General features: G+C 41.5%; 1 protein-coding gene across 1 annotated transcript in view; it reads left to right on the forward strand.

The window, feature by feature from the left end:
- cacna1db (calcium channel, voltage-dependent, L type, alpha 1D subunit, b) overlaps positions 1–18,795 on the forward strand; it is a 138,320-nt gene that overhangs the window by 112,879 nt on the left and 6,646 nt on the right. Inside the window, 11 exon segments of the mRNA XM_051948987.1 lie at positions 1,574–1,710; positions 1,973–2,039; positions 2,042–2,088; positions 2,768–3,216; positions 5,215–5,241; positions 6,796–6,809; positions 6,812–6,935; positions 7,850–8,001; positions 8,284–8,396; positions 12,401–12,535; positions 18,210–18,395. Of these exon segments, the coding sequence (XP_051804947.1) occupies positions 1,574–1,710; positions 1,973–2,039; positions 2,042–2,088; positions 2,768–3,216; positions 5,215–5,241; positions 6,796–6,809; positions 6,812–6,935; positions 7,850–8,001; positions 8,284–8,396; positions 12,401–12,535; positions 18,210–18,395 (1,451 nt within the window).

Genomic DNA, 18,795 nt, shown 5'->3' on the forward strand with positions numbered 1-18,795 from the left:
AATCAGACCTGTTCACATGCCTGCATGGCCGATAGCTTAGTCACAGCCTCGGTTTCTGTCTTTGTCTTCGTAGGTCCGTAGATCTGAACCCTCTGCTGCTTTCTGCATGTGCTTCTTGTTTTGTCTGTCTGAAGTCGTGGATGTCGTCACGTAGCGCTCCATCGTGTGCCAGCAGCTGCCTGGTCATGAAAATAATCTGAATTTCAGTGCTTTTTTGCTTCACTTTGCTCAGCAGTTTGTGGTCTTTGTTTTGGTGAGACAGTGTTTTGTAACCGTTAGCAGAGATGCAGGAAGACGGAGCCGTAGGTTAGATGTTATCTGGTCAGGTTGTTTGTCGTTTGCAGAGTCAGACAGAATAAATCTGTTACCGCACCGATGCACACTTCACATGGATTCACTCTGCTTACTGTGCACAATATGAGAAAGCTTCACATCTGTTCTGTGTTCACTGAGGTCCAGGCGTTGATCCTTTCACCCTCGTGTCGTCCTGCAGGTCAAAATGATCCGTTTGAAAAGTGGAAAAAATATAATTGAAACTTCTGATGTCCACATTTTTAACATTTTTGAACATTTTTGGTGGAAAAAAGAAGTTTCTTTAAGAACATTTACAAAAAAATCCAAAATTGGTTGATTTTTTTTTTTGGTCGAATTTTTCCTTGAAAAGATTAATTTAAAAAATGCCTCAAATTTGGCAAGAAAATTCTTCAAAAAATGAGTAAAAATCTTCCAAAAAAATCTTTAAAAAATCTAAAGTGATTACATCAATCAGTAAAATGTCTAATATTTTATTTCTAATATGTTGGTTGATTTTTGTGAATGTTCTTGAAACATTTTTCTTTTAACATTTCTTTATTCTCCAACAAAAAATGTTCAAAAATTTCAGAAAAACTTCTGATGTCCACATTTTCAACATTTTTACCAAAAAAAACGTTCCTTTAAGAACATTCAGATAAAAATCAACCAGAATCCAGTGAAATTTGCTGGATTTTGGTTGATTTTTGTTTCTGAATGTTCTTAAAGAAAATATTAGAAGTTCCACTGATATATATGGAATCACTTTAGATATTTTTTAGGATTTTTTGGAAGATTTTTACTTATTTTTAAAAAAGATTTACAAGAATTTTCTTGCCAAATTTTTTTAAAAAAGTAAAACCTTTAAGGGAAACTTTAAAGGAATTATTGGAATTTTCTTCCTGAAGGTTTTGCACATTTTCAGAAATTTGGGGGAATTTTTTTTTTTGCTGAATTTTTGGATTTTTTTTCAGACAAGGAAACGATATTTTTTGGTGGCTGTAAATGAGGACAACAGGAGGGTTAAAGTAGCGTTTCTTGTCAACATTAAGCTCAAGCAATGAGAATTTATGGCTTTTTGTCAACATGCTTTGGTTTCGTTCTCATATTTGGCTTCATTATTAAGATATTGTGTTTTTTTCAACCTTCTACAGCAGCAGAGCTTCGTCTCTGTGAGGTTTTGATGCTTTAACAGTGAGATTAGACGGGTTTCTTTGGTTCTTGGTTGAGGTGTTCAGGTGTTGATGTGGGAGGCTTTGGTGTGTCTGGTCTGTTCTCTCAGATGACGAGGTAACAGTGGGGAAGTTCTATGCCACCTTCCTGATACAGGACTACTTCAGAAAGTTCAAGAGGCGCAAAGAGCAAGGCCTTGTGGGAAGGCGGTCCTGGGAGAGGCTCAACACCACCTTGGCTCTGCAGGTGAGTCCAGAACGTCGTCTCACAGACTCAGTCCTGCTTGGACCACGAGGCTGAAAATCTGCACACAATAAGAGCATGAAGCAGCGGGATGAATGAAACCCGGCTGTGTCAGTGGATCGGTACCGGTCTGGGCAGAGAGACTTTCACACTAAAAAATACTGAAGTGTCTGCCAGCATCAACAGCCAGCTTCTCTGGACACACACACACATTTGAAGCCAGTTTTAGTTTCCAGGGTTGAGTTTATTGCTTCTGTTTTTGCAGGCGGGCCTCCGGACGCTGCATGACATCGGACCAGAGATCCGTCGAGCCATATCATGTGACCTACAGGAGGCGGGCTAGTGGAGGCAAATGGAGAGGAAGAGGAAGAAATCTACAGGGTAAACATCCCTACTGAGCCTCCTCACATGTTTGGACACATGAAATATCAGAATGAAAGTCGTTAAATCCCAGGTTTTAAGGAGTCTAACTTTATAAAGTCTCTGACGTTTCAGAAAGTTTTTAAACTTTGGTCAATTTAATTTGGCTTTTCTGTCAAGAATTGACAAAAAAAAAAGACTCATGTCAAAATAAAAGCAGATTTCTACCAAGCAATGTTAATTAATTAAAAATATAAGCTGTAAAATATGTCATTGCATACGTATTTAGGACAGTATTTAGTGGACAGATTCAAACTAAGGAGAATAACAAAAATCAGAATATTTGGAAACATTATCAGATTATTTGGACTCAACAACACTGAGATTTGAATTTCATGCAGTTCATACAAAACGAGAAACGAACAAAAAAAGTCAGACAGAAAAGACAAAATATGACACAAGACACAAAAAGACAAAAGAGCAAAGAACAATCTATCATTTCACTTTCTGATCCAAACAACTTGTCATGGTCTAGAAATGATTTTAAATTTATAGTTTTACTATTTTACAATCTGCAGTTAATGTCTTCTCTGTAGTTTTTACACTTTTTAAACACTCCTGCTCTAAATGATTGAGCCTGACCTAAAGTTCAGCGGGGACTTTTTAGTTCTGTTTTACTTTATTTCTGGTGTCTCTGCAGCGTAACGGCGGCCTCTTTGGGAACCACGTCAACCACTTCAGCGGAGAGCAGCCGGGCTCCTTCCACCCCACCACCGTCACCCAGCGCCCCCTACAGATCCTTCCCTTCTCCTGCAGCGCCTCCGTGGAACCCGTCCAGACCGAGCGGAGAGGCAGCGGCAGCGACCGGGAAGGAGAGACGGAGATGAACTGTTCACCCGTCCAGTACAACCACCATCCGTCCCCTCGGCTGTACGACTACCCCCGCTGTAACTCCGCCTGCCTCCAGCCGCCCGTCCCCTCCAACGCCAACCTCAACAACGCCAACGTGCCCTCGCTCCTCTCCATGACCGTCGGGAGGCAGCAGAAGTGTCTGTTGAGACGAAGCCGTCCGTCCTCCGCCAGAAACGGATCATCGATGTCTTACAGCAAAGGAGTCCACGACAAGCCGTGGAAGTCCCACTCCATCAGGTCAGTCAGCTGGAGGCGGAGCTAAAACATTAGCCCTGGTGTTGTTCTGTAGATGGATGGATGGATGGATGGATGGATGGATAGAAACTTTCTTAATCCCGAGGGAAATTTAAGAAGCAGGCCAAACTGACTTGTTGTAAAGTTTGAAAATGTGGAAAAAAAAAAAATTTCCACAGTGAAACTTCTGATGTCCACATTTTCAACATTTCTGGGAAATTTTTGAACATTGTTAGTGGAAAAAAGAAGTGCTGGAAAAAATGTTTAAGAAAATTCACAGAAAAAATAAACTAAAATCCAGCAAACTTCACTGGATTTCATTTAATTTTTTTGTCAATGTTGTTAAAGAAAATATCAGAGGTTTTACTGATGTATATGAAATCACTTTGGATATTTTTAGGATTTTTTGGAAGATTTTTCTTTGTTTTTTTTTTTGTTTTTTTAATATTTACAAGAATTTTCCTTCCAAATTTGGGGGACTTTTTAAATAAAATTTTTAAGAGAAACTTTTAAGGAATTACTGAAACTTTCTTCTGAAAGTTCTGCAAATTTAAAGTTTGAAGATGGATGTAACTTTGTAATCAGAAATAGATGATCTAATTGCTTCAGATCAGATTTCATCATGCAGAGCTTTGTGGTATCAGTAGATGGTGGATCTAATCGTTTGTTCTGCCTCATCGCTGACAGAATCTGTTTTGGTTCTGCTTCCTGCAGCTGAAAGATTTCCAAACCACAGAGTTCTCTCTCATGGAGCTGCATGTCTTTAAATAAGCTAAAATCAACAAACTCTGTTCCAGATAAATGGATGTTCTTTCAGGACCCTGCAGCTTACAGCCTGGTGGCTTTGCCTTAATGTGCCTTACTGACATGGTAATTCCATCTGAGAGGCTGCTGTGTCTGCACATGTTGCTCTATTGTTCTGCAGTCAAACCACCATGACGTCAGATGGAGCCAAACAAGCTTTGAAAACTATTGAAGTGAATAATTTTCCATGTACAGTTTGCTATAATGAGTCCATTTGATGTTTTACCGTTGATTTCAACCTGCCATGTTCTTTGTGTGTTTTCCTGGAATTCTTTGACATTTCAGCTCTACACCATAAACAGATAACTTTAGGATGATAACACCTGAAATATTCACACACGTGTTTCTGTTACACTTTGGAAAACTCATTAATTCAGCCTACAAATGACTGCAGCGGTGGATAAAAGACGTTTGCATGTTTGTTGCATAAAGAGTCCCTCTGAGGTCTTCAGGTGGGATTTATTTTAGTCCAGTCACAGCCAGAACACTTGTTTTTATGGAACCAATAAGGCTTTTTTATTAGGCTTTGTTGAGACATTTTCAGCATTGGTTTGCTTTGGTAGAATTTAGTTTTGATAGTTTTTCTTATAAATAGACTATAAATAGACGGGCAGATTTCAAGATTAATTGAAGAATTTTTATGAATCTACGATGTGTTGTATGTTGTAAACAAAAACCATCATTTGTGTGTATTTGTCTGTCTAATGCAGCCACACCTTCAGAAACACAGGAAAGATTTTTCCACAAATATTTTATGATAATAATTGAGACTGTGTTTAAACCTTTTTTCCACCGCTTTGCATTTGAACATTGCTCTGCAGACATTCTCAGCTAAAAGGGTGTTTTAAGGACAAGTCCCCAAACATTCCGATATAATCCCTGAAAGAGTTCCTGTTTTATGTGTGGACGTTTCCTAAATGTCCTCCTGTTATATTGTGTCGCCACCCTGATATTGTGCAGGTTTGTGGTAATCAAAGCATCATGAAGGCGTCTTCCTTCTGCAGAGACGCTGTTCCTGTTGGTCACACTTTGTTCATTTGAAGTACCTTCTACCAGAACACAAAGCGCTGCCTTCCCCATGCCATGTTTTAATCTGTGCCCTCTTGTCTTCTGTCGTTGCATGAAACGTCTCTTCCTCCTCCTGTTCCGATAAACCCCGTCTGTCTGACTGAACTCCTCCTCTTCTCCTTGGAGCAGGACGCGCTACTACGAGGCCTACATTAGGTACGTCTGAGTGTTCCTGCAGCACCAGGTGTGTCAGAGTGCAAACTGAACCTGTAGATGGATGAAGATGACTCATGTCAGTTTAAATAAACCGTCTGGACACACCTTCTCTTTTTGTTCACTCAGGTTTTTATTTATTTTAGATACTTACACAAACATAGAAAAACAGATAACCAATTGAACAATGCCTGGGTGGTAACAGATCTGTCCTGCTAATTGTAGTTTTTCCTGGTTCTCCTCCAACATTTGCCTTTCCAGTCCTGTATTCTGTCCACTCAGTCCATTTTTTTGTCCATCTGTGCTTCCTGTAGTCTCAGTTTGTGAGTTAATTTCTCCATTATGTAGATTTCCTCTGTTATTTTCAACCGTTGGTCTTTTGTTGGTGGTTCTGTTTCCCCCCAGTTTCTCGTTATGGCTTTTTTACATGCCACTAGCAGTATTTTGATTAAATATCTGTCGTTTCCCATCACATTCTCTTCAGAGAAATTGCAAAGATAAAGCATGCTGCAGCTCACAGGGATCTCAGAACCCGTTATTTGTTGTAGTTCTTCGCATACGGCTTCCCAAAACACGGTAATTGTTGGACATTTCCAGAAAACGTGTGAGTGATCTGCGTCAAGCTCTCCACATTTCAGATGTCGGTTTAACAGTTTATTTTTATCTTTGGTGTAAGGACAAAGCGTGCCAAATTTTTCCAGGAGAATTCCGTCCATGTGGTGAATCTTCCACATATCGAGCCAATCACGTTCCTGCTCCCAGTTATGTTTATATCGTGACACACCTTCTCATTTAATGCTTTTTATTTAGTTATTTTATATGTTGAACACATCAAAACTATCAAAGAATACATCTGGAATTAGGCTGCAAACAAAAAGTGTAGAAAATAAAACAAATAAATAGAAACGTTCCTGTATAAAAATTTGATTATGTGCGTTCATTGGACAAAAATTATTAGACATGCTTCAGTGAACGTTTTTTCTTTTAAAAAAAAGAAAAATTTAACAAGCTCTGTAACCGACAAAGGATTTATGAAGCTGAGGCTTTTCCTCCTATACGATCCATAAAATATGCCAGAATATCAGTAAAACAAGGAATAAAGACAAAAAAGAACAGAACAGATCTGTATTTAATTTTAGTTCTCACATTACCTCTTCAAAGACGCCCAGTCTTCTCAAATTAGCATTTTTTTCTCTCGATTTAAAAAAATAAATAGTTGAATACAGGTGGGAAGACTTTTATTCTTTACTGGAAATAGTGTGTCTAATGTTTTTAACTATGCATTATCTAAACATTTAGTTTAGTTTTAGGTCTATATGTTTTCTGCATGTAGTGAGAAATCCAAGATACTCGGACATTCATGTTCAAAAAATAGCTTGTTTTGTAAATGAAGTGAATGGAAGTGAATGAGCAAAAAATGTGAGAAAGTGAGAAATGTTTTCAGTGTTAATGTTTAGAGTTTCTGTGCTGAATTTGCCTCCAAAACCATGAATAAAGACTTTCTAAAGCTGCATGTCTGTTTAATATTAGCATCATAATGAGAGTGTTTGGATGCAGGTCTGAGAGCGGAGGAGACTTTATCCAACCATAAGGCGAGAGGAGCCGGCGGCCGGAGACAGCGACGACGATCGAGGGTCAGGAGAATATTACAGCGGGGAGGAGTTTCATGAAGACGACATCATGCTAACAAAGGACAGGTACTGTGATGTGAGGAAACGACAAATAAAGCTGTAGTAAACACAGCGCTGACCTCTGGAAACTCACCGTGTTCCAACCTCAGATAATAGACAAACTGCTGGGTGGTTGATGGGTTTAATACTGAATGAAAGTACGGCATTCCCTCACAAAGAAGAATGGGATGGATTTATAACATGACAGTGAACTCTTACGTGACTTGTTTAACTTGTTTGTCCTACATGTGAACCTCCAAGTCCTGCGTTCTTCAGACAGAAGCTCTTCCAGGATCAGACTAAAGCTTGGACTTGTAGTTAAAGTCGACCAAACCTGAGAACATCTGAGATCCTTATATTTGACTCCTGTTGTTCAAAGTCACTTTAACCAGCAGTCAGCTGATTATTTAGAAAAGATTAGATGACTGACATGTAAATAAATAACCGATGCTGATTAGTGGTAATCAGGAATGACGGATAACCCATATTTGGACTCAATATAAACTACAGGCCAAACGTTTGGAAGTAAGATCAGATTTGGACAAAAAAGATCCTATTTTCAGTGGTATACAACAAAATAAACATGATTATTCTATAAGGAGTCCCTCATCAGAATACGTTCGTGCTACAACCGCTGGCAAAAATGATGGAATCCCCAGTCTTTTAGTTTGGTGGAGAAAAGCAGATCAGACATGAAACACAACTAAAGTCCTTTAAAATGGAAACTTTCTGGCTTTAAGAAATACTCAAAGAACTCAAGAAAAGAATGTGTTAGTAACAGTTGATCTTATGGATCAAGCAGAGAATGAGCGTGGATAGGCGGTGGGTTTGTTTAGTCCTCTAATGATGCAGCGTATTTCAGACTCTGTTTTCTAGAGCAGCTGCATGTTTAAAATGAAATGGGTGTTCTCTTTTTAAAGTTTCATCTTGTTGCTTCCAAGGTTGGGCAACAAGGATGCAGCAGAGGCAGATTCTGAGCTGGAAGTTTCCGGGGCCGACCATCAGGCTGATGGTTACTATGACGACGACCAACAGCCCATCTACCAGGACGGCAGGCGGTCACCCAGGAGATGGTTTTTACCCTCACCTCAAGGTAGACTCCCATTTATTAATGCAGGTCCTTAACACTCACATAAAACACACTGAAGCTGACTTTCATTCGCTCAGAAGTGGGTTCAGTCAGGGTGGGGTTTTTTAAAGTCTTTCAGATTTTATGTAAATTAGAGCTATTATGTTGTTACTATGTTATAATTGTTGTTGTTGTGCATAAAGTTAGAATCTATTGTGTTTCATTTGACTTATAAATAATCAGCATAATTTATTCATCTTATCCCATAAATAAAGTTGTAATTTTGCTTTCTGTGCGTCCACTCAGCCTCCACTAGACCAACATTTAGTTTCGAGTGTCTTCGAAGAAAAAGTAGCCCAGACGACGCTCCTGCCTCTCCATCGTGCACGGCTCTTCCTCTACACCTGGTGCAGCAGCAGGTACAAACAGACTTCTTTCATGAACTGCTGAAACTCTAAACTCCTTTCTCTGACGTACAATGCTCAGAAACATAAACAGTTTTTCCCAAAACAGACACAAAGTGCACATCTCCAGTTTCTGCAGAGCTCTGAACACATTGTTGGCACTAGGATGGATTTTCCATTGTGATGTAAAACGGTAGACACTCTTACAGACATCACTGCTCTCAGACAGAGACTCTATGTTCATAGCTGTCACTAATGACGGGATTAAACTGATATGAGATGGCTCATGGTGTTCAGCAGCAAGAAGAGAGAATATTACAGAAATTTTTAAGAAGAACATTCAGAAAGTGACAGAACAAAAAATGACAACAACAAGAAACATAACAAAGGCGACACACAAAATGAGATATCTGACCACACATACACACACACACATACATACTTACCCAGCCAGCCAGCCACATACCGAAGCGAATGCAGTAACCCCGTTGACGTACAAGTCTGGCGTGGTTAAAAATGAGACACAAAATGACAAATGAGACAAAATGACAAAAATGAGACACAAAATGACAAAAATGAGACACAAAATGACAAAAATGAGACACAAAATGACAAAAATGAGACAAAATGACAAAAATGAGACACAAAATGACAAAAATGAGACAAAATGACAAAAATGAGACAAAGCAAATGAGACAAAATGAGAGTGAGACACAAAATGACAAAAATGAGACAAAATGAGAAATGAGACACAAAATGACAAATGAGACACAAAATGACAAATGAGACACATATGAGACAAAATGACAAAAATGAGACACAAAATGACAAATGAGACACAAAATGACAAAAATGAGACACAAAATGACAAAAATGAGACAAAATGACAAAAATGAGACACAAAATGACAAATGAGACAAAATGACAAAAATGAGACAAAATGACAAAAATGAGACACAAAATGACAAATGAGACACAAAATGACAAAAATGAGACACAAAATGACAAATGAGACACAAAATGACAAAAATGAGACACAAAATGACAAAAATGAGACAAAATGACAAAAATGAGACAAAACAAATGAGACAAAATGACAAATGAGACACAAAATGACAAAAATGAGACACAAAATGACAAATGAGACAAAATGACAAATATGAGACACAAATGAAACAAAATGACAGAAATGAGACACAAAATGACAAATGAGACAAAATGACAAAAATGAGACAAAATGACAAAATGAGACAAAGCAAATGAGACAAAATGACAAAAATGAGACACAAAATGACAAAAATGAGACACAAAATGACAAAAATGAGACAAAATGACAAATGAGACACAAAATGACAAAAATGAGACACAAAATGACAAATGAGACAAAATGACAAAAAATGAGACACAAATGAGACAAAATGACAAAAATGAGACACAAATGAGACAAAATGACAAAAATGAGACACAAATGAGACACACAATGACAAAAATGAGACACACAATGACAAAAATGAGACAAAATGACAAAAATGAGACAAAGCAAATGAGACAAAATGACTAATGAGACACAAAAAGACAAAAATGAGACAAAATGAGAAATGAGACACAAAATGACAAAAATGAGACACAAAATGACAAATGAGACACAAAATGACAAAAATGAGACACAAAATGACAAATGAGACAAAATGACAAAAATGAGACACAAATGAGACAAAATTACAAAAATGAGACACAAAATGACAAATGAGACACAAAATGACAAAAATGAGACACAAAATGACAAAAATGAGACAAAACAAATGAGACAAAATGACAAATGAGACACAAAATGACAAAAATGAGACACACAATGACAAATGAGACAAAATGACAAATATGAGACACAAATTAAACAAAATGACAGAAATGAGACACACAATGACAAAAATGAGACACAAAATGAGAAATGAGACAAAATGACAAAAATGAGACACAAAATGACAAAAATGAGACAAAGCAAATGAGACAAAATGAGAAATGAGACACAAAATGACAAAAATAAGACACAAAATGACAAATGAGACACAAAATGACAAAAATGAGACAAAATGACAAATGAGACACAAAATGACAAAAATGAGACACAAAATGACAAATGAGACAAAATGACAAAAAATGAGACACAAATGAGACAAAATGACAAAAATGAGACACAAAATGACAAAAATGAGACACAAATGAGACAAAATGACAAAAATGAGACACATGAAAAAAGACAGAAATGTCCTGAATGGATCGCTGATGAAAGCTGGTTAAAGGACGACATCACACAAGAAGAGAAAATACACAATGTGTACATCTTGGTGTTGAATTTCTGCAGAGCTCTGAACACATTGTTGGTCTCTAGGATCGATTTTCCATTATGATGTAAAACGGTAGACACTCCTACAGACATCACTGCTCTCAGACAGAGACTCTATGTTCATAGCTGTCACTAATGACGGGATTAAACGGATATGAGACGGCTCATGGTGTTCAGCAGCAAGAAGAGAGAATATTACAGAATTATCAGATGAAATTGGAGCAGCTGTGACGAGCAGCGTTCTTGTTTATGCAAAGATAATGAGGGAACAGAGAGTACAGCCCAGCATCAGATGGTGTGTGGCCGCTGTCGTCACACGGTTCATAGAAAAGACGAGTTACCAGAGGACAGAGGCGCTATCTGATGCACGCACGTTTGAATCTGCACGTTGTTTTTTATTTTATTTTACCGGATAATAATAATAAAATAATAACTTTGTAGGGCATAGCTCCTTTAAGATGAACATTCACAAAGCGCTTTGACAGGCAGATCATGAAAAATGACAGAAATGTCCTGAATGGATCGCTGATGAAAGCAGGGCGACATCACATCAGGAGGTTAAGAGAGAAGCTGAAGAGAAATAAAAGATAGAAAGAGATGAAAATCAGGAGGTTAGACAGAGAGACTACAAGCAGTGAACATCTTAAAAGGGACAAAAAGGCAAATAAAAGAGAACTTTACTGGACTTAACCTTTATTTAACCAGATAAAACCCTGAGTGTCTACAAAGAAACACAACATTTAGTCATCTGGAACTGAACCACAGAGGATTTAACTTTATGATGAAAACAGCAAAAGTCAGACAAAAAAGGCAGCAAAAACAAGGTAAAATATAATAAAAACAAGACACATAAAGACAGAAGCAAGAAACAAAATGAAAAAATTAAGATGAAAGAGACAAAAAATTAGACAAATGTGAAAAAAGAATGACAATGGGAGGAAACAAAACAACAAAAAAGTTGAACAAATAAGACAAAAAACACAAAACGACAAAAATGATGATCACAACAAATAAAGCAAAAAACAAAATGAGACAAAAAAAGCACAAGAGAGACGAAAAGGAAACAAAATGACAAAAATGTGAGACAAACAACAAAAATCAGATGAAAAAAGACAAAAATACAACAAAAACAGACAATATTACAAAAACGAGACACAAAACAAGAACAAAGAACAATCTAGTATTTTACTTTCTGATCCAAACAACTTGTCATGGTCTAGAAATGATTTTAAATTTACAGTTTTACTAATTTACAATCTGCAGTTAATGTCTTCTCTGTAATTTTTCCACTTTGAGGACCGGATTGGACCCTCTGGAGGACCACTTTTGGACCACGGGCCTCATGTTGGACACTCCTGCTGTAGAGGATTCCATGCTGAGGGGCAGAAAAGCTGAAAGCTCTTTTCCATATTCAGTCCTAACATCAGGAACAGATAAAACAAGAGTAGTGGAGGAATGTAAGGCAGAGCAGCTGTTTGCTCTCTGTAATAAATAGGAAGGAATGAAGCCTAAAAGAGCCTCAGCAACTGGAGTGAGTGAAGGAGGTGCAGAGTGGACAGTGATGGCAGGGAGCAACTGAGAAAAACTGTGGTATAGTGAATGAGTATAGTATAATGTAAATGCAGCAGTAGTTGGATCTATCAGAGACCTCTCCTGTCTGTTCTGGATCGTTCAGGTGATGGCGGTGGCCGGTCTGGACGCCTCCAGAATCCACCGACTGTCTCCGACGAGGTCTCTGCGTTCCTGGGCGACGCCTCCAGCCTCCCCCATCAGCCGAGACGCCTCCCCCTGCTACACTCCCCTCATACAGGTCCATCACCGCCTTATGCATTACCCCTGACATGTGCAGTAAATGCAGATCTAAAAGGTGGTTGACATTTTCTAATCATCTTATCTGTTGACTTGAATATGAATGAGTCAGTGAAGAGAAGTCCAGTTTATAATTTGCTTCACAGGTTTAACCTGCGGGTCAAATTGGCCCGTTTTAAAAGTTTGAAAATATGGAAAAAATATATATTTCCACAGTGAAACTTCTGATGTCCACATTTTCAAACTTTATATTTACAAAACCTTCAGGAACAATTCCAATAATTCCTTAAAGGTTTCTCTAGAAAATTTTATTTTAAGAAATCCTCCAAATTTGGCAAGAAACTATTTTCATAGAATGAGTAAAAATCTTACAAAAAATCCTAAAAATATCTAAAGCGATTACATATATATCAGTTTTATTGGAATTTTCTTCCTGAAAGTTTTTGCAAATTTAAAGTTTGAAAATGTGGAAAATAAATCTATTTTCACAGTAAAACTCCTGATGTCCACATTTTCAACATTTTTGGGAAATCTTTGAACATTTTTCAGTGGAAAAAAGAAATGTTAAAAATGTTCCTAAAGAAAATAAAGTTTTACTGATATATATGTAATCACTTTATTTTTAGGATTATTTTGGAAGATTTTTACTAATTTTTTTGATATTTACAAGAATTTTCTTGCCAAATTAGAGGATTTTTAAAAATAAAATCTTTAAGGCAAACTTTTAAGGAATTGGAATTTTCTTCCTGAATGTTTTGTAAATTTTCAGAAATTTGGGGAATTTTTTGCTAATTTTTTTGGATTTTTTTTCATTAGGAAAACATTTTTTGGTGCCTGTAAATGAAAGGAACCAGTGGCCACCAGATTTTGTAGGACCTGCCTTTTAAAACTTTATTTTCCGTTGACTGTAACTTTCGTGCTGCAGTCAGTTGGAAAACACCTGAACACTAGATTTTTGACAGAAAAGGTTTAATCATCATTTATCTTCATCAGTTTTCTGGAAGTGTAGAAAACATGTTTAACTGAACATCAACTCAGATCATATTTACTGTAGTTACACACGTGGACAAAATTGTTGGTACCCCTCAGTTAAAGAAGGAAAAACCCACAATTCTCACTGAAATCACTTGAAACTCACAAAAGTAACAATAAATAAAATTTATTGAAAATTAAATAATCAAAATCAGCCATCACTTTTGAATTGTTGATTAACATAATTATTTAAAAAAACAAACTAATGAAATAGGGCTGGACAAAAATGATGGTACCCATAACTTAATATTTTGTTGCACAACCTTTTGAGGCAATCACTGCAATTAAACGATTTCTGTATTTGTCAATGAGCGTTCTGCAGCTGTCAACAGGTATTTTGGCCCACTCCTCATGAGCAAACAGCTCCAGTTGTCTCAGGTTTGATGGGTGTCTTCTCCAAATGGCATGTTTCAGCTCCTTCCACATATGTTCAATGGGATTCAGATCTGGGCTCATAGAAGGCCACTTTAGAATAGTCCAACGCTTTTCTCTCAGCCATTCTTGGGTGTTTTTGGCTGTGTGTTTTGGATCGTTGTCCTGTTGGAAGACCCATGGCCTGCGACTGAGACCAAGCTTTCTGACACTAGGCAGCACATTTCTCTCCAGAATGCCTTGATAGTCTTCAGATTTCATCGTACCTTGCACACTTTCAAGACACCCTGTGCCAGATGCAGCAAAGCAGCCCCAAAACATTACTGAGCCTCCTCCATGTTTCACCGTAGGGACAGTGTTCTTTTCTTCGTATGCTTGGTTTTTGAGTCTATGAACATAGAGTTGATGTGCCTTACCAAAAAGCTCCAGTTTGGTCTCATCTGTCCAAAGGACATTCTGCCAGAAGCTTTGTGGCTTGTCAACATGCATTTTTGCAAATTCCAGTCTGGCTTTTTTATGAGTTTTTTTCAGCAGTGGTGTCCTCCTTGGTCGTCTCCCATGAAGTCCACTTTGGCTCAAACAACGACGAATGGTGCGATCTGACACTGATGTACCTTGGCCTTGGAGTTCACCTTTAATTTCTTTGGAGGTTGCTCTGGGCTCTTTGGATACAATTCCAACGATCCGTCTCTTCAATTTGTCATCAATTTTCCTCTTGCGGCCACGTCCAGGGAGGTTGGCTACTGTCCCGTGGGTCTTGAACTTCTGAATAATATGAGCCACTGTTGTCACAGGAACTTCAAGCTGTTTAGAGATGGTCTTATAGCCTTTACCTTTAAGATGTTTGTCTATCATTTTTTTTCGGATGTCCTGGGACAATTCTCTCCTTCGCTTTCTGTTGTCCATGTTCAGTGTGGTACACACCTTTTCACCAAACAGCAGGGTGACTACTTGTCTCCCTTTAAATAGGCAGACTGACTGATTATGAGTTGGAAACACCTGTGATGTCAATTAAATGACACACCTGAGTTAATCATGTCACTCTGGTCAAATAGTTTTCAATCTTTTATAGAGGTACCATCATTTTTGTCCAGGCCTGTTTCATTAGTTTGTTTTTTTAAATAATTATGTTAATCAACAATTCAAAAGTAATGGCTGTTTTTGATTATTTAATTTTCAATAAATTTTTATTTATTGTTACTTTTGTGAGTTTCAAGTGATTTCAGTGAGAATTGGGGGTTTTTCCTTCTTTAACTGAGGGGTACCAACAATTTTGTCCACGTGTGTAGTTACTGTTTATGAGCCAGTTTAGTTTTTGGTATAATTTTTAATTGTCTTTAGAATATTCAATACCGTCCAATACCAGCAAAGGATGAGTCTCTTGCTTCTTATATCCTTCAGAAAATTCTTGTCTTGGTGACAAAAAACTGCACGTTGTCTTTGTAAGGCCTTCAGTTATATCTGCTCCAGAGGATGTCTTATCATGTCCTGACCTCTGACCTCAGCTTCATGTCAAGCTATAATACTCAGAAGACTCCGTTTTAACGTATTCTCTGCAATGACAATAACACTGAATCTGTCTGGCTATAAACCCATCAGGCATAACATCACCTGCCTAATGTCGTGTTGGTCCCCCGTATGTGGTCAGAAATGGTCTGAACGGTTAGGTCTGGACCAGAGGACCTCTCAGGGCGTCCTGTGGGGTCTGGACCGGAGGACCTCTCAGGGCGTCCTATGGGGTCTGGACCGGAGGACCTCTCAGGGCGTCCTGTGGGGTCTGGACCGGAGGACCTCTCAGGGCGTCCTGTGGGGTCTGGACCGGAGGACCTCTCAGGGCGTCCTATGGGGTCTGGACCGGAGGACCTCTCAGGGCGTCCTATGGGGTCTGGACCAGAGGACCTCTCAGGGCGTCCTGTGGGGTCTGGACCGGAGGACCTCTCAGGGCGTCCTATGGGGTCTGGACCAGAGGACCTCTCAGGGCGTCCTGTGGGGTCTGGACCAGAGGACCTCTCAGGGCGTCCTATGGGGTCTGGACCAGAGGACCTCTCAGGGCGTCCTGTGGGGTCTGGACCGGAGGACCTCTCAGGGCGTCCTATGGGGTCTGGACCGGAGGACCTCTCAGGGCGTCCTGTGGGGTCTGGACCGGAGGACCTCTCAGGGCGTCCTGTGGGGTCTGGACCGGAGGACCTCTCAGGGTGTCCTATGGGGTCTGGACCAGAGGACCTCTCAGGGCGTCCTATGGGGTCTGGACCAGAGGACCTCTCAGGGCGTCCTATGGGTCTGGACCAGAGGACCTCTCAGGGCGTCCTGTGGGGTCTGGACCAGAGGACCTCTCAGGGCGTCCTGTGGGGTCTGGACCGGAGGACCTCTCAGGGCGTCCTATGGGGTCTGGACCAGAGGACCTCTCAGGGCATCCTATGGGGTCTGGACCGGAGGACCTCTCAGGGCGTCCTGTGGGGTCTGGACCGGAGGACCTCTCAGGGCGTCCTATGGGTCTGGACCGGAGGACCTCTCAGGGCGTCCTGTGGGGTCTGGACCGGAGGACCTCTCAGGGCGTCCTGTGGGGTCTGGACCAGAGGACCTCTCAGGGCGTCCTATGGGGTCTGGACCGGAGGACCTCTCAGGGCGTCCTGTGGGGTCTGGACCAGAGGACCTCTCAGGGTGTCCTGTGGGGTCTGGACCGGAGGACTGGACCAGAGGACCTCTCAGGGCGTCCTATGGGGTCTGGACCAGAGGACCTCTCAGGGCGTCCTGTGGGGTCTGGACCGGAGGACCTCTCAGGGCGTCCTATGGGGTCTGGACCGGAGGACCTCTCAGGGCGTCCTGTGGGGTCTGGACCGGAGGACCTCTCAGGGCGTCCTGTGGGGTCTGGACCGGAGGACCTCTCAGGGTGTCCTGTGGGGTCTGGACCAGAGGACCTCTCAGGGCGTCCTATGGGGTCTGGACCAGAGGACCTCTCAGGGCGTCCTGTGGGGTCTGGACCGGAGGACCTCTCAGGGCGTCCTGTGGGGTCTGGACCAGAGGACCTCTCAGGGTGTCCTGTGGGGTCTGGACCAGAGGACCTCTCAGGGCGTCCTATGGGGTCTGGACCAGAGGACCTCTCAGGGTGTCCTGTGGGGTCTGGACCAGAGGACCTCTCAGGGCGTCCTATGGGGTCTGGACCAGAGGACCTCTCAGGGTGTCCTGTGGGGTCTGGACCAGAGGATCTCTCAGGGCGTCCTATGGGTCTGGACCAGAGGACCTCTCAGGGCGTCCTATGGGGTCTGGACCGGAGGACCTCTCAGGGTGTCCTGTGGGGTCTGGACCGGAGGACCTCTCAGGGCGTCCTATGGGTCTGGACCAGAGGACCTCTCAGGGCGTCCTATGGGTCTGGACCGGAGGACCTCTCAGGGTGTCCTGTGGGGTCTGGACCAGAGGACCTCTCAGGGCGTCCTGTGGGGTCTGGACCAGAGGACCTCTCAGGGCGTCCTATGGGTCTGGACCAGAGGACCTCTCAGGGCGTCCTGTGGGGTCTGGACCAGAGGACCTCTCAGGGCGTCCTATGGGTCTGGACCAGAGGACCTCTCAGGGCGTCCTGTGGGGTCTGGACCAGAGGACCTCTCAGGGCGTCCTATGGGTCTGGACCAGAGGACCTCTCAGGGCGTCCTATGGGGTCTGGACCAGAGGACCTCTCAGGACGTCCTATGGGTCTGGACCGGAGGATCTCTCAGGGTGTCCTGTGGGGTCTGGACCGGAGGACCTCTCAGGGCGTCCTATGGGGTCTGGACTGGAGGACCTCTCAGGGCGTCCTATGGGGTCTGGACCAGAGGACCTCTCAGGGCGTCCTATGGGGTCTGGACCAGAGGACCTCTCAGGGTGTCCTGTGGGGTCTGGACCGGAGGACCTCTCAGGGCGTCCTATGGGGTCTGGACCAGAGGACCTCTCAGGGCGTCCTATGGGGTCTGGACCAGGACGTTGGCAGTGGATCCTTTGGGTTCTCTGGGTTCTCCAGTGGGTTCTCTGGGAATCAAACTTGTTCCACTGCATCCTGTTGATGTTTGATCAGAATGGGGTCTTGGAGGTTTGGAGGTCAGATCTTGGGTGAAGGTCATGTTCCTTCAGATGTTCTGACTGATGTTCTTGTGATGTGGTGGGGGGTGTTTTCCTGTGGGGGCAAACCAGTTTTCCCAGGTTTTCCTGAAGAACTCCTCATAGAACCAACATGATCCATGTTATTCCCTCCACCTGTCAGTGGTTTTATTGTTGTGGCTGATCGGTTTGTGTCTCCTCAGGTGGACTGGCGTAGTTCTGGCAGCGTTGGCAGCATCCCTGGAGCGGTGAAGAGGAGTTCCTGGTACACTGAAGGTCCAGACGGTCCTCCCAGCCGCAGCCACTCCCCATCACGTCTGCAGCTCCCCACAGAAAGCTGCTTACGCTTCCTGCAGAAGAGAGGCAGCGCCAACAGTCTGGTGGAAGCCGTGAGTAACAGCAGCTCTGACGTGTTTTCATGCGTCTGGCCCCGAGGCTTCATACTTACTGACTGTATACTTCACAAGAACACGGTATCAGAAAGGCCTTGTAGGAATGGGTTTAAATGTAGCAGAATGATTCACTTGTCCTCAGGAATGAACTGATTAGAACTTGTCTACACTGGATTTATCATTTGTTTAATGCTATCTTCTTTCAACAGTAAGGACATTTCTAAGTGACCCTAAACTTTTGATCGGTAGTGTACGTTCAACAAAAACTACCCTGAGTTATAAAATGTCTTTTTCACTGCAGTCAAACATATTTTTGTCCGGATATGTTCAGATAAATGAGTGAACAAGCACATTTTATTAAGTAGCCTCACCTTGAATTTAGTTTGATATCAACAAA

This window comes from Acanthochromis polyacanthus, chromosome 6 (genome assembly GCF_021347895.1).
Source record: "Acanthochromis polyacanthus isolate Apoly-LR-REF ecotype Palm Island chromosome 6, KAUST_Apoly_ChrSc, whole genome shotgun sequence".
NCBI classification, from domain to species: domain Eukaryota; kingdom Metazoa; phylum Chordata; class Actinopteri; family Pomacentridae; genus Acanthochromis; species Acanthochromis polyacanthus.